Below are 24,289 nucleotides of genomic sequence, written 5' to 3' on the forward strand. Positions count from 1 at the left end.
TCTCACCCTATTGATCAAAAGTAGCTAGTAAATAGTCCGCTTTTATTGTGTTCTGCTCTTGATCAAAAGTGCATAAAGTCAAGTTAAATTAGCCCACAAAATAAGAAAAAAAAAGTGGTCAATATATACTGTATTTTATTATCCTTATTTTTTATTTTTCACATCATTGAATACCTTTCTAGTTTGCATGCATGGTTAAGTGTCAATTTTGACTACTAATTAACAAATAACAATGAGCATTAAAAATGTTTAAAACATATGCACGACTGTTTAACTAGTGCACGTTATTATGAAGACAGAGCAAATACGCAATAGTTTTGCTTCTTTAGGCTCTACCAACTCACATTTTTCAGTGGCGTCAAGGCCATTTTTGGGACGAATTTGATAATCCAAAATACAATTAATAAACCTACTTTATTGTGAATTTGTTACGTAATTATTAATTAACTCGTCTCAGTCAAATGAGATATTATTTGAAATGAATCGAAAAATTCTAATATTATTTGCGCTCATTACAAGGTTCTCATCGTAAAAAATATTATTTCCTATACAGCTTATCATGTGATTTGATATATATTTAACTCATTTTAAACTTAAAATGGATAATTATTTGTCTTAAATGAGGATTTGTGATGTTGCATACTTGCATATATACACAATGAGGCAAAATTGACCATTTCTACATGAATTTAATATATTTTGATGGTTAGTACTTAGTCGTCACTAGCCCACCTAATGAGAGTTTTAGACTGATATCATATGAGTCGTTGAAATGACGTTGTATGATCAATTAAACTACGCCCACAGCCCACTTTGTATGAATTATTAACATTGTTTCGTATCATGCATCTTCATAATCACGTTTCCTCTAATTATTTTGCAAATTTTCCAAATTTTTATAAAACCACGAATTATTATTGGTAAAAAATAAGTCTTGTTTAGGATAAATTTAAAATAAATCCGAGCATAATTTATTATTCTTTTGAGAAGTACATAGAAAGTATAGAGTAAGAAACTAAGAATTTCCTCCATTTCTCAAAAAGAAATGGGTGTACAATACTTTTTAACGGTTCAGATTAAATCTGAACTCGATCGGATGGTTGTAGATTTACTTGAAAATAAAAAGGTAAATAAATGGGATTGAAATACTATACTATATTATAGTCATGTTTTGTGAGATGAAATTGAGAGAAAAAAATGGAGAATTATCCATATTGAAAAGTATGCTACAAGTTTCTAGCCTTTTTGGGGTACTTATCATGCACTATTTAATTAAAATTATGAGATACATAACGGTCATAAGCACAATAAACGTGTTTAGATTAGTTAAGTGTAAAATACTCTCTTATATTCACAATAAACTTTTCCTTTTATTTTGACACAAAAATTAAGGAAATACATTATCCCACCATATAATTAAATTTCGACCACACAAATACACTATCCCACCATACAATTAATTGAACCATACAAACACTTACTTACAAAGAAAATAGAAAACTTATTGTGAATAGACGAAAAAAAATAAAATAAGGAATTTTATTGTGAATAGGAGATTAGGAGGGAGTATATGTTATGGTGATTCGAACATAAAATTTCTCTTGACAACCCCAATAACTACAAGATTGGATAATAAGTTGTTTTTATTCTATAATCGATTCCACCTTATCCTAAAGTCGGGAAAAAAGAAAAGTAAGAAAGGAGGATAATTTCATTGTTTGGTTATAAAATCATTTTCTTCAATCACCCAAAAAGATGAAAATCAACCTAAATTTCTTTTCTAAAATCAAAAAAATATGATTCAAGGAATCCGCCCAACTCCAAACATTCATTTCTTAAAGAAGCATAAGATCACAAACATACCTATAACAGATCATAAATATAAACATTTCAAAAGCCATCTAACATTGACTTTCTTAAAAAATACACAATTACTTCCGTCCTCAATTCAATCATTTGTTTAACTAATCTATTATCCTATCTGTCTCAATTATTTATTTACTTTTAATTAAAATAATAATAATAATAATAATAATAATAATAATAATAAATAGACCAAATGAACTATTTATTATGAATATTTTAATCAAAGATTAATGATTAAGATGTGGGGTAGAAGATAAAAGTTTAAACTCACACTAGTTTTAAACCCGTGCAAAATTGCACGGGTATGTATTTAGGCCAGTATTAATGTTTTTGGATGTATATTTGTTTTTGCATTTCTATTGTACTTATCTAGTTAGTTTAAATCTACGATCTACATAATTTATCATGATGATATTAACGTTGCCTATCATTCGTACTTGTAGAAGTAGAAATTACTCGGTAGCCTATCATTGTCATCTTCCGAATTCGGAGTGCGAGACTGATAGTAAAATTGCCAGAATTTTTGCTCCAAGTACATAAATCCTCGGTGAGGAACGACTTTCTATACAGATCTGAGAGGATTATTTTTTTCTAAAAAGAACATATTTTAAAAAAATTCGACTGTTAACTTATCGTGTTGTTATTATTAAAAAAATATTTATTACAACAATTGCGAATTATTTATTATAAAAATTTTATTAAAAAAAATTTAATCACTTGTAAATTAAATTAAAATTTATTTATTTTTTTACAGTTAAAAAAAAATTAAAATTTGCTTTAAATTCTAGTTGAAGACTAAATTAACTCGGTTGCCTATCATTGTCACCTACCATTTTCGGTGTGTGCGGCTGATAGTTAAGTTGCCGAGTTTTATATTCCAAGTAAATACTCCGTCATAATTGATTTTTTTTAAACAAATTTTTTTGTGTCATGTACTTTTAAAAAATTATGTTGGGATGTTGTTGCATAGTACAATAATATTAACCAAAATACATGAATATTTTATACTCCAAGTAATTACTTCGTCAAGATTTATTTTTTTAACAAAAATTATTGTACCATGTAGTTTTAAAAAATTATGTATGTAATTCATTTCCGTTTTATGTTCGATCCCGTATATAAATATAATTCCTTCTTGAAATTATGTAATTTTATTATTATGTAATTTTGTTTTAAACATTATGTAATTCAATTTTATTTACTCGCATTTGTAATTCAATCTGCGTATATGTTATTAATTTTATTTACACGGAATGTATAAAATTATTTCATAATATTAATTCATAAAAATTTTTCATAATATTATTTCATAGAATTTGTGTAAGATTTTAATTTATCGCATGTTTGAAAAGACGGAAATCAACAAATAAATACATTCAGACACTCACGGCCCCACCATAACATGAATTTTCAAAAAAAAAAAAAAAAATTGCATTAATGACGTGGCGCGCTGAGAATTGAGTATTGTCTTTTGTATTAATATAGATAATAAGATCTTAGTATATCACTAATATTCTCCCCAATAATATCTACGTCATTATCATAATAAAATCTTTTAAGTCAATGTTAACTAATTTATAAAACTTATGTTGAAAATGATATTCTAATATAACATCAGTATCGAAAATCACACAAATCCGACCTCATTACAATGAATAATGATGAATAATACTCCGTAGGTTTTAATTGACCTGACCCCACATGAATAATTATTCTTACAAAATGTTCATTATCCCTATATAAGTTGAAAATAAATTAATTAATTAATCCGTAATAACTTGACCCAACCCAATCTAACTCAAAATCTTACAAACCCGAATTAAGGCAACCTGAAGCCAATCCGTTTGACCCGTTTTATCATATTATGTTCCCCTTTAAATTCGTTAGGATTAGTGTCTCACATTTTCATTCACTCTCTTCTCAAATTTCCACCTACTCACTCTTCACCCAACACTTGAAACAAAAAGAACAAATTAAATCCTTAGAAATTAAATTAAATAAAATATAAAATACAAATTAAATGGCTCTGTTACATTGCAACATTTCTTCCATTAAATTATCTCCCCTCTCAAATTCACCCACAAAATCATTAAATTTCCCAATCAATAATCACTTAATTTTCCCCAAAAATGCCCAAACGACACCGTTTAGTAATTGTCCTAAACTTTTTGCTCAATCATCCTCTTCTTCTTCAACTAACTCCTCCTCCTTCACTCAGGTTAATTCATGTTTTCTTGATTTTTTTGAAAATTAAATTAGAATATTTAATTTATTGATTGATTAATATATTAATTTATGTGGGTAAATGTCAATTTTGTTTTTTGATGCAGTTAATTGAGAAATTGATTGAGAAGAAAGATTTGACTGAAAGAGAAGCAGTAAATTCGTTGGATTTTCTTTTGAATGAGCCAAATGAAGCGCTTATTAGTGCTTTTCTTGTGTTATTGCGTGCCAAAGGCGAAACTTATGAAGAAGTAAGTCACCCAATTCATTATCGGTTTTTCTCACATGTGTCCTAATGCCGGGCGCATGTTAAATTTACCGTGTTAGGGCATATGTTAGAAAAAACGATTCATTATTATTATTATTCTTGTTGCTATTGCTATTATTTCTTGTTGTCATAAAAATTTGATGCCATGTAAAATGTCATTACTGAGACGAAACAATTCAGGGTAATGTTAAATACAGCTGTTGTATTTAAGCATTTAATATCCCGAGTATACGTATTTGGGTTGGTCTTACCGTATTATCCCGAGTACTAAAAAAAGAGTGGTTATTTATTTCTCATTGTTACTCAATTCATTTTATTGAATTCGCTCCGTTTCCCGATTTTCATCCGACAAGAAGTTGATGAATGGGGCTAATTCAGTAGAATAGACTAATGGAGGAAGTATATATATTTGTAAGCCAGGAAAAAGTTTGCGTATTCATGATGCATACGCGGTTGTTTAATTTTTGTTTTGGTCTTACTAGTGTAGGTAAGAATTGAGGAACTTTTTTAGAAAAAAAAACGTCTAATTATCTTGGAAATGCTGATGGACATTAATACATTATCTACAACCTCCATATTTGGAGAGATTATGCTACTTTAGATAGGATTGGCTTCCACAATAGGAGAGATTGTGATTTTTGGATTCGATTGGATTAGATTGGATTGGGCCTTTACAATTAGATACAATTTGACCTGATCATGAACCCGTAAATCTTCACTCGTGAACCATGGCTTGGACCTAAAATACCCTCAAATTTAGGATCGGTTTTAGGCCTAAGCCAACTCGAACTACAAATAAATTAGGTGAAATGTGTATTTAAAGAAAATGTATCATTGATATATAATGAAATAAATTCAACACTTATTGTCATAATATGATTTATAATATATTTGATAGGAGTATATAATATCAAATGTGCAATTACAATGACATCGTAGAATATAATTTATTCTCATAAAGGGTAAAGGAAAAGGGCATAAAAATGTATTCTGGAGTGTACTCATGAGTCATGACCTCGCTGTAGTTTGACCGAACCTGTAAAATTTAAATGATTTACAACTTTTTGAGATTATCGTTTTTTGGAAACACTAGTTTATAACTCAAAAACTTGGGCTTGCGTCTTGTGGACTTGTCGTTGGAAGCCTATTTTTTCACGGTATTTTAAAGTAACTCTAATCATTAAGGAATATAAATATGAATTTGTGGTTGACATTTGTTATGTGCTATGTGGGTCAACAGATTGTTGGACTGGCAAATTCAATGATGGGCCACTGTAAGAGTGTGGAGGGTTTGGACAATGCTGTTGACATAGTTGGCACTGGAGGTGATGGTGCAAATACTGTCAATATCTCAACCGGGGCATCTATATTGACTGCCGCTTGTGGTGCAAAAGTAGCCAAGGTTGGTGTTTTCTAAGAGGATGTTTGGTCATATTGTAGTTGGAAGTTGGAACTCTTGGAGGGTGTCTTAGAAGTTGAATGTAGAAAATTTCACTATAAGATGGCGATTAAAAAAAAGTGAAGCTACCATACGAATTCTGTAAGTTTTATCTAATGACGGAATGTGTTTTGCAGCAAGGAAGCAGATCAAGCTCTTCAGCTTGTGGCAGTGCGGATGTGTTGGAAGAACTAGGAATTGCCATTGATTTGGAGCCAGAGGTCTGTCTTTGGGTTTTCATTTATATATGCTTGTTCTTATTTGGAATTAACTGCTTAATGGAGCTCCTTTACTGTTGACATTGATTTAGTGATTAATGCGATGATAAACTTTGGAGTATGTTGTTAGTTTTTAGGCAATTATTTTATGAACATTACTGGACCCTTCCCCTCCCTGTCACTTACATTGTGAGAACTTCTAAATTGAAGGGGTCCATATTATCTCCGCTAGATCCATCCAAAAGGATTGGGGGTCCGTGCACATTTGGGAATTTTTGTACATTTGTCCAGTTTTTGCGCTAAATAACAATATCTCTGTCCTATTATTTTTCGCGCATTAGGATGATTGGTCGGGGTTTCTTTAATGTATCCTGGGTGGGGGTGTTAAGATGTAGATGTGATTATCTTAACTGATATTTCGGCTGAAATCTGTAATTGGCATATTATTGTACTTCCTGCACCAAACTGTGAACTCCTGTATGGTATGAGGTTGAGTATTTGGGGTGAAAGTGGTTGTTTATCTTTTTGTCTTAACTATCAGGGAATAAGAAGTTGTGTCAGAGACGCAGGGATTGGTTTCATGATGTCTCCAATTTACCATCCTGCAATGAAGATTGTAAGACCAATAAGGAAGCAGTTGGGCGTGAAAACGGTTTTCAACATCTTAGGCCCAATGCTGAATCCTGCTCGAGTACCTTATGCAGTTGTTGGTGTCTATACCGAAAGTATTGTAAGTTTTCGTGGATATGTATTGATTCTGTTGTGCTATGATAGTATCCTTGTTGTCTTATTTTGCTACCTATATGTTCATGGTAGGTACCCAAAATGGCAAAGGCCCTACAAAAATTTGGAATGAAAAGGGCATTGGTTGTGCACTCCGAAGGATTAGATGAGATGAGCCCTATGGGTAAATTCTCTTTTGACATATTAATTGTAAACGGTAATTTTTGAACCGTGCAATTTCAGGTAAGCCTTATCATCCGAATTTGAAAATGCAGGACCAGGAATAATTCTTGATGTGACTCCAGATAAGATAGAGAAGTTCCCTTTTGATCCTTGTGAGAACTATTCATTTTTTGTCTTCATCTCATTTCTTTTCGTTATCGGCTTTAATGTATTAAAGTTTGAAAACGGATAAAGCAAATCTTTTAATCATGTCATGTATTAATTGAACAGTGGAGTTTGGCATCCCTCGTTGCACCGTGAAAGATCTGCGAGGAGGTGGACCAGAGTATAATGCGGAGGTATTGAAACGTGTATTGGCAGGAGAGAGAGGACCCATAGCAGACGCTTTTGTGAGTTTTTTAACTTTAATTGTCACTTCTATAGTTCTCCCAGGAAGTTTGTGGAATCGGGTACCATCAGTTAATGTAAAAGAATTGAAATTTTTAGTCTATTCTCGTATGCTTTGGAAATAAATCATATGCTATGAGACACCTTGAATCGGTTGGGATCTTTTTTTATAATCGCTTGCTTTGTGTCTGGGGTCTTTCAATTCTGAAAACGAGTTTTGTTCGTTTTGACTGATGCTAATATTATCTTATAAATCAGATCTTAAATGCTGCTGCCGCACTCTTGGTCTGTGGCCTGGTTGGTAGCCTAAGAGAAGGGATCGACCTTGCTCGGGAAACTCAACAATCTGGTGTTGCTTCGAGGACGTTGGAGTCCTGGAAAGAGATATCTAATGTGAGCATAACCTTGTCTAACTTTTACACCTTGAACTAATTTTTTTTGTTTCCCTATTACCAAGGTAAAACCATCCTTCACACTCGAGGGTAGACAATAGCTATTGCTTTATGCCTTTATCCCCTCCAAAAATCGAGTATGGATCCTCTCCATTTCCTTCCATTTTCTCGAATAGAACAATATTTAATTATCGATTCTCAACCTCATCATTCAAATGACTGTTAGATTGTCTCTAAACAGAATCTAGAGCATTGAGAGGAATAAATGGAGAGGATTCCAATTTCCAATTGTCCGGAATCCTACTCTCAGCAATCCAAATCACACCCTAAATAAAGAAATACTACTCCCTCTGTTTTTTATATATGACTTTCTCACATTTCGAGACACTCCCTTCTCTCTTCAATATCTCTTAAAATATAAGACTAAATATTATGATATGTATACTCATATGAAAGAGTTTTTCGTAAGGAATTTATTGGTACCATTTTTATATTTTTTTGAACAAATATATTTTTGTAAATATTAAAGTTAAAGGCTTACATCGTAAATGCAAAACGTCATATATAAAGAAATGGAGGGAGTACAATATTTGTCTAATGTTTTTCTTCGATATTATTTCAGCTCCCTGAATCTCGAATCTTAGAATCGCCCCTACCGTTTAACATCTTTAGGCTAAATTTTGTTTTGTTTTGTGATCACAGAAGGCGAAGGCAGCTACTCTGTATGCACGTTGATCGCGATAGAATCAGCCATCAGGACTCAAAAACTCAATAACCCATACAAGTTGGGGATGCTTGTGTCCATCTTATTGTGTAATTTTCAACTATCAACATTTTTTTTTTGAAACAAAACTATCATCATCTTAACTTCCCGGATCTATGTAAGAGTCCAGAATTCGGAAGAGGATTTTGATACAAATGTACAAAATGTACACTACAGCTTAATTGTTACAGAAATCAATTTCATACTGTATTTGTCAAGGTGTTGCCAAATCTTTTATTTCACAAAGGACTGTATTTAACACGGTGAATAATTACATTACGGCACAAAAACACTAGAATTTGAACTTTGATATAGATGTGCGAGTATTGTGGATTACCCCGCTCTGCAGCCCCTCCATATCATATCAAGTTCAAGTTGTGATTTGTGATTTGTGAATTACTTAAAAAATTGAACTAAACTTATGAAACGGCTTCACTCAAGAAAATGATTACAAGATGATTTGCTATTAATTTATATCTAATTTAGAAAATGATTACAAATAAATTAAAGTTTCATTCAGATTATTTTAGCAAGGCCACGAGTCACACTCTTGCTCTCGCTCATCTCACCGCCTTTCATCCACAAAGATTCTCCCGATCCCTCTTCCTACTTGTTAGGGTAGGGGTTTGGAGAGGTAGAAGCAGTTTTCCGAAGCAAGGGTGCGAGGCTATAACCGGTTTTGTGGATTATCACTTTTTCTACACAAACTTCCAAGTTTGTATTACCAATTCTTCTTAAGAGTAGTCGTCAGGTTGGGTCTTGCATTATTTTTTACAAAGCATCTTGTTTGGGCTAATCCCGTGACGGGGTTCATCCCGTCACAAGCTGAAGATCTCTCACAAAAAGGGAGAGGGGACAAGGTGGGACACCCCCCATGGGCTTCCCACTCACCTGGGTATTTTGTGAAAGAAAATGGTATCCGTCACAAGCTTGTGACTAATATTGCCCATCTTCAATAAGATTTAGTGCATTTTTTATTTATTTATGGGTATGAAATTAACAAGGCATAAAAACAAGATTAGACTAGGATTGGAGAACCTATGGGTATGAAATTAACAAGGCATAAAAACAAGATTAGACTAGGATTGGAGAGGTGCGCCAAGCCAAAGCAATAGTGCAACGCAAGGGCGACGCATGAAGGCCCAGGCAGCAAGCTACCTTAATAGACCTCCCCTCTTAAAAAATAAATTTAATATCATGTGAACCAATGGTCCACATATCAGATATTAAACCGACAAGAACAGATACTACACTTGATCTTAGCCAAAAGGCCGAGAAAGGTATGAAGATTGAGGGGAGCTGCCATCTATTTTTATACTCTCGTTCCATCGCAACGGTAAGTCTACTCTTCGATGTGGGACTTGAAGTTATTCTATAACTTTAATATTGCGCCACTGGGTGCAAACCCCCCTGAATGACTACGAAACCAAGTATCCAACATTCACATTCATTCATAGCCTATGAAAGATGACAAGCACATTAATCTCTCCAAATTTTTTATTTGATTCAAAAATGGATATCAGTCTTTGCGCAACCCGACTAAATAGGACAGTTTTACTGTGCAAAATTACATGATAAAAATTGTGTGAGATTTGCATAATTACGGAGTACGTATATGATAAAAAAAATGTTTGCCATCCTGCAAAATTCAGATCTAATGAAGAGCACAAACCAGCTTTTATCATTTCATTTATTCTTAAAGACTTAAACCCATAAACATATACACAGTAGTAAAAGACTAAAGAGTACTCTCCGGATGCAGCATGTTACAGGGATCGATCTCTGTCTTTATATATAATAAACATAGGAAGTGTAGCACACAATTATACAAAGCTGCAACATCATTTTTGGCAAACTCAAGCTGTCTGCTCCGCTGCGATTGCCTTAACATCGATGAGCATTGGTACGAGTTGCCCTTGTTGGTGCTTAGCCATCACCGCTGCATTAAGCAATGGGATTAGTAGGTTTATTAAGAGCAAGTTTAAAATTACCTAGAATTTGACTGACTAGAGTTTTGATTTACCATCAGAGCCGCCAATGTGTTTTCCTCCTATGAACACATTTGGAACAGTTCTCTGCCCTGTCCACTCCAGAAGTGCGGCCTGGATTGCATCTCCATCCGCTATCATAAAAAAAATCACAAAATACTTATGGATGTGGCTCAAAAGTGATCATGTGAACCTCAAATCTAAACTTGTTTTGGTGATGGTTAAAAAGTAACTTCTGAACTTCAGAATTTCGAGTACATTTTTGAGGGTATACTAGCTAAGTAAACTTTCTCGTTCATCATAATTTTGCTTCCTTCAGGATTCAAATCCTAAATTACCCCATTCTCATACAAGAATTTGTGCCATATATTTAAGTGACGAAAGGCAATTAATAAGCTGCAAATAACAAAATCACTCTCACATAAGCTAAGACAAGTGATAGTGTTACAAAACGGAGTACTTACGCTCCTTATCTAACTCAATAGACTGGTAAGCTGCACCAAGTTCTTTAAGCAGATTCTTGACCCTATTGCAGAAGCCACAGTATGTCTTGCTGTAAACAGTAACAAAAGAATAATGCTTTGATTATATTAACTTATTATAATCTTAAACAAAGAAAGAACAGTACAATCACAAAGTTAAGATGAAGTTATTAATGATTTCCAAAATGTACTTCAGATGCATGCTGTCTGCCAAGTGAGGTAAAAGAAGTACTAAAATTAGTTAAAGCAAAAATAGTAACAGATGAGAATATTTGAAGTTTCTCACAGTGAAGCAAAGGATCCCATGAGAAAAAGCATGGTATTCCTCCTTGCTAGTTGATGTTTCTATTGTCGGTCAGCATAAAGCAATCGGACCTTTATGGTACACTACGCGGTCTACAGCCAGTGGTGGAGCCAAAACATAACATTTCAAACAGATACTTTTAATTGAAAATGTAGCAACCTTCAAGCCGTTATTGCCTTGATCTCTCTCCCTATACCACTGCCTGTAGCTAAATTGGAGACCATCCATAGGGGAAAATGTGCTTTGGATAGAGATGTAAACCGAATCCCATTTATCGCTTTTTAAATTAGATTATGCTAATTAAGCATGGAGGTGAGCTTGAGCTAATAATTACAGGAGATTGAAACATACATGCTACAGAGAACATTTATAATTTGTTGTCATGTACTTCCCCCGACCCAGACCAAAAGTAAAAGTTACCTAAAATAAACGAACCATACCAAAGATAACATACTATAAATGACATGTTTTTAGACAATATAATCATTATACCCTCCTCATATTTACACAAATGTCATCATGTGGTCAACTCATCAACCTCTTATTTAACACACCTAAACCCATTTAATTATACTCACTACCCATGTGACCCACTCACCATGTACCTTTCGCCTGGGTCAGAGAGAGTATTTTACTACTAATAATTGATGATTATTCCATCTATACTTTGCTGTCATGTAATGTAAGACATCTGCTATTGTCCAAGCTCCACGATTAAACAGAATCTTAGGTTTTCGCATTGACTCTTAATCATCCATACAGAATATTGGGTTTAGAATCACATCAACTAATCAATAATTGTTACTCACCAAACCAGAAGTACGGACAGTTTAGCGAGACATTTTACTTCACAATTTAAATTCTACCCACCGAAATGAAAATGAATTTTGTAACATACTTCCTCCATTCAACTCCACAAGGTCATTATCTCTTTTGCACACTATTCACAAGCGGACATTCAAGTTCAATTTTCTCTCGATACATAAGTGAAAATATATTCGTGTGAGATCTTATTTGATTCGTCTTTAAGAGTACATTAAAAATATTAAACTTTTATAATTTTTGCAAATACATAACTAAAGATATTTGCCAAGTAAAAACTGCGTTGGCAAATGTGATAAAGCATAATGGCCTTGTGGAGTTGAATAGAGGGAGTATAATCTATACGTGAAACAGACTACATACGGAGTAATTAGCATAGCCATCCAATTTCAATCTACTAACACAAATTGACGAAACTACCCTTTTCTCCAAAGTTTATTTTCAAAGTGAATGAAAGTCAATCAATCAAATAAAGGAATAGAAAACACAAATTTTAAAGCAAAAGAAAAGGAGAGATACAGCTATTGACTAGAAACTGGATCGCGTCACGGCTATTTCTAAAACGAAGGGAGTAAATAAATACCGAAACTAAATCACGTCACGGTATTCATTGACTCATTGTATTTCTGAGACGGAAGGAGTAAATAAATACCTGAAGATGAAGACAGGGTTGGAAGAGACGAGGTGTTTAGCTTTATCTAAAGCCATATCTATGTCTTCCCTACTTGTGCCTTTCTTTTTGCTGAATAGACCTCCCATTTTTATACCACCAACTTAATTAAGACAAATTAAAATGACAATTGACAAGAAGCGGCGTTTGCTGAACAACTGTTGTTAGTTAGTTACTTTGCTTCTGCCGCATGTTTTCTTTTCTCACTCTACCTGTTGGCAGTATTGTGATGTTTTAGATGTTCAATGTGGGATAGTTGTATACCATAGGAAGAATCTTTTGAGAGGATTTAGGAAGTAAAGTAAAGAGTAGTTAGTACCACGTTGGAATAGTAGATGGGTCATGTACCTGTGTTGTGTTAACACAAATTCTCATTTTAGACCGGAAATATCCGTTATAGTTATAGACGGACTAAATATGCACCTACTTTAAACATAAAACAAGCAACAAGTTGTATGGTTGGGCTCAAAAATATCACCACTTCAAGCATATTTGACCCGTCTTTCACTTTAGACGAATATATCCATTTATACTGAGACTAATTGCTTTGTTAATTGGTGTATTATTTGGTCATGAAATAGGAGTCCAGCCCACTTTCACTTTAGACGAATCCATCTATAGTGAAACTAATTGCTGTGTTAATTGGTGTATTATTGGGCTATGAAATAAGAGTCCGGCCCACTTTCCCTTGAATTTGAATGAGGGGAATGGTCTTTCACTTCTTTGGGTTGGACTTGGATTATGCTAAAACAAATCCTTATTTGGATGCAAAAATGGCTTCCAAATCTTTGTACAAACTCTTTGGCCTGGACTTGTAATCATGTGAAGGAGTCTTAGATGATGAACTACCACTCCACTTCCCTCGCCAAAAACCGCTCCATCTTGGGTTACTACTTGAATGATCATTAGTAGTAGTAATTGAAGGATCATTAGTAGTAGTACTTGCAATAGCATTCGGGGCCCCCTAAATCCGCCCTTGACCCAAATGAAGAATGAAATTATATTTGTTCAAAGTGGATGGTATCATCAAGTGCATAATTTGGTATGATTGTTCAATCAACCACTACTGTGTATCGTATATTGAGCTGAGTAATTATGTGATTTTCAAGTTTCAAAGCAAGGTATCTGGCGTGGTGCTGTTCAATTTTACACTTAGTGTCGTAGTCAACCAAGCAGTGGAAATGTGAGCAGTATTTTTACCTGTGTGTTTGTCACAGTGAACAAAGAGGATTTATGTATATCTTCTGGTGTTGATGTCAATGTGTTTTATAAACTTTTCAGGAAGATATGATAAACCGTTTGGAATTGGTTTAACTTAAAAGACAGGGCATGAAATTATTGTTATTTTATTTTTAAAATGCTAATTTTTAAATATAGGACTTTTTCAAGGATCCAAAAATTTAGAGGGATGAAAATTTATAGCAAAATTAAACTAGAATTGGTGAGGCGCGCCAGGCCCGTGCAATAGTGCAACGCATGGGCGACACGTGAAGGCCCAGGCAGCAAGCTACCTTGATGGACCTCCCCGCTTAAAAAATAAATTTAATATCGTGTGAACCAATGGTCCACATATCAGATATTAAACTGATAAGAACAGATACTACACTTGATCTTAGCCAAAAGGCCGAGAAAGGTATGAGTTGTTCAATGGCCAGTCTCCGCTTTTATATTGTACCATGCTCTTTTCTATTTCTCACTGACCGGTGTGGGATTGCTTTGCTTTTATTTGACGATACAGGCATACAGCCTTGTAGGGGTCTTGCTTCTTTACACAAGGAAGGGGATTTCTCATGTAGTCAAAGGACAAACAAAAGAAAAATTTAGGTTCTTCCCTCGCAATGCTAAGGCTCTTTTTCATACAGCTGTAGCTCTTAGAGGTTTGAATAGATTAGCAGAGGCTAAGTGTGCTTTCGAAAAGGCTATTTTGATTGAACCGCATAATAGAGATGTTGTTGAACAGTTGGAGGAAGTTAGGAATTCTCTCTTTTATAATCAATCTGATCAGCACAAGAAAAATTTAGGTTCTTCTCTCTGTTTACAAGATGTTGATGTAGTGGTAAGTTCGGCTGCCGACATTACAAGTGGTTCATCGTTAATGTCGGATTCTAGTAATGATGTTGTATCGTCTTTAGATGCTATGGAGTTAGGTAGTACCAAAGAGGACAAGAATGAAGTTAGTTGTACCTCGCCTTTATATGTCGACTTGGATCCGTGCTCCAATCGGGAGGAGTTGGGTAACTTGATCGTGATAGCAATGACGTTGGTTGTACGTCAGTCTTAAATGTCGACATGGAACCTTGTTCCAATCAGGAGCAAGGGGATCGTTTTTTCACTTTCAAGAAAAGTGGTGGCAGTAATTCCAACCTTAAGATTGACACCAACTCTTACAAAAACCTTCTTGAGGGTAAGACCATTTATGTTCACCAGCAAAAGCTTTTAACTACAATGACTGTACGGGCTCACAACCTTCCTAAAAAGAAAACTTTGACGGGAACTCCCCATGAAGATTTTTCAAGGGAAGCAGTAGTTCCCTCTTCCGGTCCTTCGACTGAGAAGCTCAGTTCAATTTCAAATCTTACGATTTCAGAGAATGTCAAGATGGTGAAAGATGAGGCTATTTTTCATATCAATAAGAAGAAACGTCGACGCCCCGATGCATCTGCTATTAGTAAGGTCTCCACGACGCAGTTTGAATTTACGGCAATTAAAGATCAGTTAAGCAAGAAAGGTAGTTGTAAGGTGGAGCGGACCAGCTGTCACGGTCAAATGTCACGAGCTACTAGTAATTTGAAGAAACGTTCTTTGGTATCTGTCGAGCTTTTATCTTCTTTTTGCAGGTACACTAAGACGGTTGCAGAAGACAAGGGGAATAAGAGAAAGGACGCTCACTTAATTCAGTTCGATCACCATTACCATCCACCAGTCAAGAAACGCCGTTTATCGTCTTCTTTTGTTTCTAGTTTTACCACGGTATCATGGGTTTCATGTAACTTAGGCCCCTCTACTGGGTCTGTGTTTGTTCTTTAGTTGGTTTGCGTATCTGAACCTATGTAGTTTCCGTTTCTGCTTTTATAATAGTACATCTTTGTCTAAAAAAAAAGGACAAACAAAAGGGGATATTCACCATTTGTTTTATCACAAAATCTCATTCAAGACGGGCGATATCCGTCACAAGCTTGTGACGGATACCGTTTCCTCTCACAAAATACCCATTGAGAGGTGAGTGGGAAGCACATGAAGGGTGCCCCACCTTGTCCCCTCTCCCTTTTTGTGAAAGGTCACAAGCTTGTGACGGGATTAGCCCGTCACAAGCAAGACGCTTTGTTGTTTTATAGATGCGTTATTTTCCCTTTTACACAAGTCCCCGCATTAAAATCACAAGGTAGATTGCGGGGGGAAACGGGTTCCTCTAATATGTCAACGATATATAGAGAAATACTCCTAGTACCTATGAAATTTCTTGAGTCGTCCGAGTATATTTTACTATCATAAACAAATATTTTAGAAAGAAGTCAATAATTTCAACAGCAAATAGGGCTAAGGTTGTGTATCTCGACTTATATAACGGGTTATATAGGATAATTGTTGTTGATCGTACATTTACACAACATTGTTAGAGGACAAATTCTTTAACTCAAAAGACAATAATTAGAACTTGGAGATCCTACAAAGTACAAAGATTGTGTGTGTAAAACTATGAAATGAGTAATACTTCGTTGTTGATCCTACATTTACGCAACATTGTTCACAATGTTTTCAGTTTTAATGCAACACAGTCTTTAACTTAACAAGCACTCTATGGTGCTGTCGAATTTTACAATTTGTTTCGTAGTCAGGAAGCAGTGGATAAACACAAGATTTATTTAGATGTTTTGAAATTGGTTTATTTTGTTGCTGGTAATCGATCGTTGGTCCTTCCCTTACTGCTGCATATATATGATATATTAGGCCTAGGAATTATGAATATCAAATACCCCAAAGTCTTGTGACAGTTGTAGATTCAATTGTGTAAAAACAATGTACCAAAACTTGTATATCAGAATACAATCATTATCAGCTTTGTCTTATACGGAGTATACTACACCTACTATTCGTTGCTTCTTTCGTCCTTCCAACGGTTTTGATGTCAATTTGTGTCTTTATAAACTTGGATGATTTATGAAAATAAAGGACTAAAAGTTAAATAAAACTAAAATGAAAGGGAGCATGTCGCTAACAGTTCAAATTCCTAACTATAGCCCATCAAAGATGGAAAACCGTAAGTACCGCTGTCCAAACTTACCCCCATCCTAACTCGATCGACTCGTGACCTTTCACCTAAGCACCCTGTTCATGCATAGATCACCAGGTTTGGGTCCATAAGCAGTGATAATTGCCCTATAAATAATCGCTTTTGCTACGGCTCATGTGGGTTCCCTTAGCCAAGCCACTGCTTGAGAGCAGCACGTGCCTCCTCTCACTGCTTTCCAAACTTGACTCAAGTAATTATTTGACACGGGACTCATTTGATCACGTACGGTTTCGTGATCATCCAAACTCGACTCATATGACAAATTATTTGACCACTTCTGTCTGAAAGCTTCATGATTATCTAAACTTGACTCGAGAGCTTAGGGTTTCATGATCGTCCACACTTGACTCTAGAAATTATTGGACTCTGTCTCAGTTACTCATTTGAACATTATCTCCACCTGACGAATTATCCAACTCTAGAATTAATGGACTCAGAGACTCATTTGAACATAATCATCTCGACTTGACAAATTATTTAACTCATAACCACAAATTGAAGTCGCTTCGCAACTAGAGAGCAGAACAAAACATCGTTTTGGATCATATATCACAAATTGCATAGTGCAACGCATGGGCGGCGCATGAAGGCCCAAGCAGCAAGCTGCCTTGACGGACCTACACTCTCAAAAAATAAACTGATAAATTTAAGATCAAAGTGAACCAATGGTCCACATATCAGATATGAAACTGATAAGAACAGATTCTACACTTGATCTTGGCTTTTGAAGGCCGAGAAAGCTATGACTCTGCAACAGTGCTGCCCTCCGCTTTTATTGTTTCTTTCCTTCACAACAGAACACTTCTTGCCTGATTAAGTTGGTGTTGATCCCATTAGTGCATTTCTATAGAATCATGGTAAACAATAAGATTAGTTAAACTTATAATCTCAAATTTCACACACACTAAAAAATAGTCCCTCTTTCGTCCAGGTTAATTGTTGTCTTTTGGTTTTGGCACAAAGACCAAAGAAAGAGGAAGGGGTCAATCACAAAATGACAAGTGGAAACAATTGAGTGTGAATGTTTAAATTGCTCATGAAATTCATTCTTAAAATAGAAAAGACAACAATTCATTAAGACAACCCAATATAGAAAATGACACCAAATGACTGGGACAGAGGGAGTATAAAAATAAAATTGTACTCCGTATATATTGTACATTCAAATCCTTAGTTGGATGCAAAAATGGCTTCCAAATCTGTGTACAACGCTTTGGCCTGGACTTGTAGTTGTAATCATGTGAAGGAGTCTTAGATGATGATGAACTACCACTCCACTTCCCCCGCCAAAAGCCGCTCCATCTCGGGTTACTACTTGAAGGATTATTAGTACAAGTACTTGCACTAGATAGCATCCTTAAAGCTATCCTTAGCCATTCCTCTCACTTGTATGAAAATTGAAGGAAACTCACACAAATTATAGTAGTACTATTTCGGACGCCTGGTTGCATATAATTGAGTCCTCATGATACCTAATTACATGACCTTAATAATGCGTTGATAAGTGTGCCTTATAACTAACCTTCCTTTCTTCATGAGCTAGCAAGTAGCAAGGCAGCAACCAACGCCATTCATTTTTGTTTGTTGATGAATGACAGTTCGTAATACAAAGATGACATTTTTTTTGTATTAATTATACATGTACCTCCCCGTCAAAGACATTAGTTTACGTTTGTTTTATTTTTGTCTTTTAAAATAATGTAAGCGTTACTATTAATTGAGACGGAAAAAGTAATAGGAAGAAAATATGACTAAGCAATGAGCTTTGAATAATTATCCCTTGTGAATAAGAAAGAGTATACTGCTACTAAGAATGGTCAATATTGTGAATTAATCTCCATCTTTTGACATCTAAATGACCAATTAATAGCCATTTGCATTGCTTCCATTACTCTTCTAGCTCTTGCATTTGTCAACCTTTAACAAAGAACAACACATTTCATAAAATTCATTTGTTGTTTGTAGATATAAAATTATAAACCAAAGAAAACAAAATCAATCATAATTAATTCTTTCGATTACATAATTATCGCGGAATGAATCCTCGAAATGTAGAAGAGGTTCTTATGGATTTCAAGGGTAGAAGGGCAGGAATAATCAAAGCTCTTACTAAAGATGTAGACCAATTTTACAAATCGTGTGATCCTAGCCACCCAAGTTTATGTTTGTATGGACTTCCTAATCAACGATGGGAAGTCAACCCGTCACCATTATCGCCACCACCATCAGAGCTCCCAGAGCCTAGATCAGGCATTAACACAGTTAGGGACGCCACGTCAAAGGAGGAATGGCTATCTATGGTGGCGTTGCATAGTGATGCATGGTTGCAGGCCATTGCATCTTATTTTTCTGGTAAGTGTAAGTTTGTTCAGGCCGATAGGAATCGTCTTTTTAAGAAAATTTCCGATATGTCTACAATATCTGAGCTGATCATGGGTGGGCCTGCCAAGAAAAGAGCCAAGGCCAACTATGGTTCTTTGCCGGATGAGATGTTGGTTGAAGTTCTTGCAAGGCTTCCCGTAAAGGATCTCCTTATGTACAAATTTGTATGTACCAAGTGGCGCTCTATAATTAATGATCCAGATTTTGTCTCAACTCATCTAGGAAGGTACAAGGGTAATACTGCGAAAAACAAGTTATTAGTCGTCATGGAAGGTCTAAATAAATGGCAAAATAAAGACCGGGCCTTAGTTCGTTGTAGCGACACATTTAGAAAAGTTAAGCAGCTCGAAAAATTGGATCATATGGATACATGTCATATTTTGAGTTATGTTAATGGGCTGGCCTTGGTTACAGATGGGGTATATTCATTTGATAGAGATGTTATACACTGGTACCACTATGGTAATTCTAGCTCATTAAGAGAAATTATATTGTGGAACCCTTCTATAAACAAATGTATTAAGGTCCCCAGGCCTGAGGGGATTATAGGTGATCTTGATCTTGGTTTAGGATTCGATGCATCGAAAAACGATTATAAGTTGGTATTACTTGTGTATCCTCCTACACACTTTCCAACTTTTGATTATGTTAGTAATAATCAAGGTGGTATAGTCCCTGGATTAGTGCAAGTTTATACACTAAGTACAAATTCTTGGATTACCAAGCCCAATGTCCATCCACCATTGCGTTGCTTAGTCGGATCTCAAGTTTTCGTCAATGGCACGATACATTGGATGGCTTTAGGCACAGGTGTTGTTGTAGATAATTCACTATCGATAATAAACAAAGATCGCATGTATATTTTTACGTTTGAAGTGGTCGACGAGGTGTTCAGTGACTTGGAGTTGCCAATTCGTGTGATCGATGTACAAAATGAGGTCAAGTTTTTAAGGGTTTTGGAAGGTTGTCTAGCTATGTTTTGTGTTACTCCTTCGGAACATGATATATGGGTTATGAAAGATTACGGTAACTCAAATTCATGGATGAAATGTTACACGTTTTCGTTAAAATACACTAAACCCTTGAATTTCATTGGCAATGGGGAGTTCTTGTATGCCAAGGATGGATTGGGCATCAAGTCATATGATGTGAAGAAGAATCGGGTTAAGGATCTTGCAAGAACTTTCTGTAAAACTTCAAATTATATGATTTATCCGTATGTTGAGAGCTTAGTACTATCAAGTCTCCCTACTAAAGCATGTACAATAGAGAGGTGATTATCATCCTCCTATTTTTTCTTCCACCCTCTCTTTTTTTGACACCTCACTTTTTCAATCATTTACCTTATTTTCCAACATTTCATCCTCTTCATAAAAATTTCTTCTATTTTTCCTCGCAATAGAAAGGATCCTTATACTCATCATCTTTACAATAAATTGCACTTTAACTTTTTTAAACTTAAAAAAAAAACAATTCCCCTCCACACGGAAATTAATTAGTGGATGGTTGGTAGTCTTGGTACAAGCGCCATAGTTCTACTTCCCCTAATTTTAGAGGAAGGTGTTCTTCCTCTTGGAAGAGAGAGTGCTAAAAGAAGGGTCAATCCTCTGTATCGAGAACTAAGAAACTCAAGATTCGCCATATACATGTTGCATATACATGATACTTTACTGTTTGAGGACAATGTTATTGGCCCATGTGTCTAAAATTAAATAAGGGCATACGGAGTACTATACAAATGTATCTCGTCTCTCTATCGAGATAATAATAAGTGAACAAGTTATAGGTTTCGCATTTAGTTTAAACCATTTTGGGTAAAGTTTGATTTGTAATTATGGTTTTTGATCGCGAGTTAAGAGTGAGTCTTTGTCAGCATGGTTAAAAATGTTAGCTAACTTTTATGCACATTCTGCAGGCTATTACTATGTATAGTTAAGACAATTTCATCATAAGTTTTTTTTTTTTTTGTCATTAATTTCATCATAAGTTTGTTCACCATATATGAGTAAAATGTTTATTGGTTTGTCCGTCATAATTCGTTTGACGACTGATTGGGAGCCTGATTGGTAGCTTCGTGTTTATCTAAAACTCGACCCGAGAGATTGAGTTTATGGTTTCATGATCATCCAAATTCAGTTCACGATCATCGATCATCCAAAATACCGCTCGACACAACAAAAATATTGAACGCAGCGACATTTGATCATAATCTTACAACTCTGACCGACCCAATCACAAATTAATTAAGATCTACTGTTGAGGAGGGAAATTTCCTGGACTGTTCACATATCTCATGAGAAATTTATTTACAGGTACCGTATATAAGATTAGACTGGAATTGGAGAGTTGCGCCAGGCCCAAGCAGTAGTGCAACGTATGGGCGACGCGTGAAGGCCAAGGCAGCAAGCTACCATGATGAACCTCCCCTCTTAAAAAATAAATTTAATATCGTTTGAACCAATGGTCCACATATCAAATATTAAACTGATAAGAACAGATACTACACTTGATCTTAGCCAAAAGGCCGAGAAAGGTATGAAGATTAAGGAGAGCTGCCTTCCGGTTTTATACCCTCGTTCTACCGCAAAGGTAGGTCTACTCTTCGATGTGGGATGTTAAGTTATTCTTTAATATTGCGCCACTGGATGCAAACTACTTGAATACGGAGTAACTGACTACGAAACCAAGTTCCAACATTCACATTCACATTCACAGCCTATGAAAGATCAGTTAATATATTATAAAACTGATTGTATATACAACTTATTTAATATAGTTGAGTTTTGTTATAAAATTATCGAGTTTTACCAATAAAATTATCGAGTTATGATACAAAGTTATATTAAGCTTAACAAATTAATTATTAAGCTCAATAACTTCGTAAAATAGCTCAATAACTTGTAAAATAGCTCAACAATTTTGTGTAAGAGCTCAACAACTTTGAGGCGGTTGTATAATGCTACTATACAACTGGTTGTAGAATAGTATTTGTGATGAAAGATGACAAGTACATTAATCTCTCCAAATACATTCAAACTTTTTGTTTAATTCAAAAATGGATATCAGTACTTAGTATCACGTTGGAGTTACAGTGAAGAATGAAAATGATAGATGAAAACTGAGTAAAAGTGTCGATGAAAAAGATAGATAAAGATCCCTAATGACCTAGTAACGTAATGCTTAAATAGAAAATAAACTAAATCCAAAAGCTAAAACAAGCTTACGGGCTAATTAAAGCCCACGCAAGCAGAAACCACTCGATCGAGTAGAATAAATCCACTCGATCGAGCAAAACACCAAACAATCTACTCGATCGAGTAGAATAGTTACTCGATCGAGTAACTCTCTTTTCAGCACCTCTGGATCGAGTAAATAACTGCTCGATCGATCAACTGAGGCCATAAAAACCGCTCGATCGAGTAATAAAACTACTCGATCGAGTCTTCTTCCTTCAAATCAGCCTAAACTCGTCACCGACTGCCTCGTAAACCGTGCCTTCACGCATTCCAATGCAGTATCTCACTCTGGAAAATCCCGTCTCCTCTAAATGCATGCAAAAAGGATGAAAAGTGGTACGATTCCACTACTTTTGCGTTCATTTCTACAAAACGGACAAAACGAACCAAAGTAGCCAATTCGGGGCATAATACTATATAAACAGTACAAAAATGCATAGAAATACGTGCTAAAATAGGCTAAAAAAGACTATACAATATGCACGTATCAGCTAACAGAAGGGTTTAAGAACCACATGTTTCTCTGAGCCCATTTGATGGCCCATTCTCTTCGGCTCTCAGTAGTAAGTGCCACGGCAGTCTGAGGAACAATATCAAGCTTCAGAATCATCTTTTTCAAGCCCACTTGTCTCATCAGTCTCTCGGGGAAGACGCATATCATAAACTCAAAGACTTATCTCAAACATTCCCCATGTTGATATTAGACTTCTCAATTCACAAGTTGTAATAATAAAGCTGTTTGTTGTTAAATATAGCAACCGAGTCGACTTCCGTTATGGTGTTTGCGTTCTTAGAAAGAAAGAATCGAATTGAGTTTACAACATCCATAAAGTCATCAATTTTTGCTCTTGAGAAGGTTGTTGTTGTTCCATTATTGGGGTTAAAATCGACATTGTCTGAGTGTGTAACGGGATTTGAAATTCAATTAACTAATTTGGGAGAAATTGAAACCCTAGAATTCATTGCATAGAAAAACGAAGGTGAAAAAAGTGTTGTTATAGTTCAAAAGCAGAAGTGAATGACTTGCATGCGATGTGTAATATAACCAAACAAGAAAACTCAGGATCGAAAGATGGAAAGCAGATCGGAGGCCGAGATGAATCGACGATTGTGTGAATCGAACTTTTTCGATAAAAATTAGGTAGAAGGAAGAGAGAATCACAGAGAGGAAATATGATTACAGAAATTGGCTACTCTGTATCGAAAGATGGAAATCAAATTTCAGATGAAGATGAATCGATGATTGTGTTGATTAGGTAGAAGGAAGAGAGAAGGTGAGAAGGGCAAAGATGAAATATGATTAGGATGTCCTAATCCTATCCGGATAAGGCCTCTTTTTGTTGCTCGATTTGTTATTCCAAATAGATCAGCTAATTACTAAAACTGACCTAATTATAGGGTGATATGACACGATGTTCTAATGTGAGATGGTCTTTTTAATTAAAATGATCATGATAATGATAATAATAATAATTACTAGACTATCTAATTAATGAAATGGTAATGTCAGATGGTTTTAAATAAATACAAGAGTTTTAATTATCGAACTATGAATGTTATTTTTATAAAAATAGACCTTCTCGCGGTTCAAACCGTCTTACTCTACGATTTGTGAAGACCTATTTTCCTTCCAGTAGGTATCATGAGAGACCG

The 24,289-nt window shown here is 35.1% G+C and overlaps 2 protein-coding genes and 4 non-coding genes across 7 annotated transcripts; 1 reads left to right on the plus strand and 5 right to left on the minus strand.

Annotated features, from left to right (window-relative positions):
- The first annotated feature begins 3,751 nt into the window (after nt 1-3,751).
- On the plus strand, nt 3,752-8,666 carry LOC141653145 (anthranilate phosphoribosyltransferase, chloroplastic-like). 2 transcript variants are annotated; one of them, XM_074460811.1, is made up of 10 exons: nt 3,752-4,084; nt 4,197-4,340; nt 5,598-5,759; nt 5,933-6,016; nt 6,555-6,743; nt 6,830-6,920; nt 7,012-7,071; nt 7,190-7,308; nt 7,565-7,699; nt 8,401-8,666. In XM_074460811.1, the coding sequence occupies exons 1-10, from the start codon at nt 3,887-3,889 to the stop codon at nt 8,431-8,433; spliced, it is 1,215 nt and encodes a 404-aa protein (XP_074316912.1). In that variant the 5' UTR covers nt 3,752-3,886; the 3' UTR covers nt 8,434-8,666. The 2 variants fall into 2 exon arrangements, with proteins under 2 accessions (XP_074316912.1, XP_074316913.1); XM_074460812.1 differs by having other exon boundaries at nt 3,813-4,084; nt 4,197-4,480; nt 4,538-5,759.
- Nucleotides 8,667-9,549: 883 nt separating this feature from the next.
- LOC141654512 (U2 spliceosomal RNA) lies at nt 9,550-9,745 on the minus strand. The gene has a single exon (XR_012548070.1). It is a non-coding gene; the product is annotated as a U2 spliceosomal RNA (small nuclear RNA).
- Nucleotides 9,746-10,116: 371 nt separating this feature from the next.
- Nucleotides 10,117-12,985, minus strand: LOC141653146 (glutaredoxin-like). The gene is made up of 4 exons (XM_074460813.1): nt 12,710-12,985; nt 10,914-11,002; nt 10,485-10,583; nt 10,117-10,400 (listed from the first exon to the last, which is right to left on the minus strand). Exons 1-4 carry the CDS (start codon nt 12,814-12,816, stop codon nt 10,318-10,320), a joined length of 378 nt encoding a protein of 125 aa, XP_074316914.1. The 5' UTR covers nt 12,817-12,985; the 3' UTR covers nt 10,117-10,317.
- Nucleotides 12,986-14,168: 1,183 nt separating this feature from the next.
- Nucleotides 14,169-14,364, minus strand: LOC141654456 (U2 spliceosomal RNA). Its single transcript, XR_012548015.1, has one exon. It is a non-coding gene; the product is annotated as a U2 spliceosomal RNA (small nuclear RNA).
- A 3,193-nt stretch (nt 14,365-17,557) lies between these two features.
- LOC141654034 (U2 spliceosomal RNA) lies at nt 17,558-17,762 on the minus strand. Its single transcript, XR_012547616.1, has one exon. It is a non-coding gene; the product is annotated as a U2 spliceosomal RNA (small nuclear RNA).
- Nucleotides 17,763-21,741: 3,979 nt separating this feature from the next.
- On the minus strand, nt 21,742-21,937 carry LOC141654558 (U2 spliceosomal RNA). Its single transcript, XR_012548114.1, has one exon. It is a non-coding gene; the product is annotated as a U2 spliceosomal RNA (small nuclear RNA).
- Between the last annotated feature and the right edge of the window lie 2,352 nt (nt 21,938-24,289).

This window comes from Silene latifolia, chromosome 4, assembly GCF_048544455.1.
Source record: "Silene latifolia isolate original U9 population chromosome 4, ASM4854445v1, whole genome shotgun sequence".
NCBI classification, from domain to species: Eukaryota; Viridiplantae; Streptophyta; class Magnoliopsida; order Caryophyllales; family Caryophyllaceae; genus Silene; species Silene latifolia.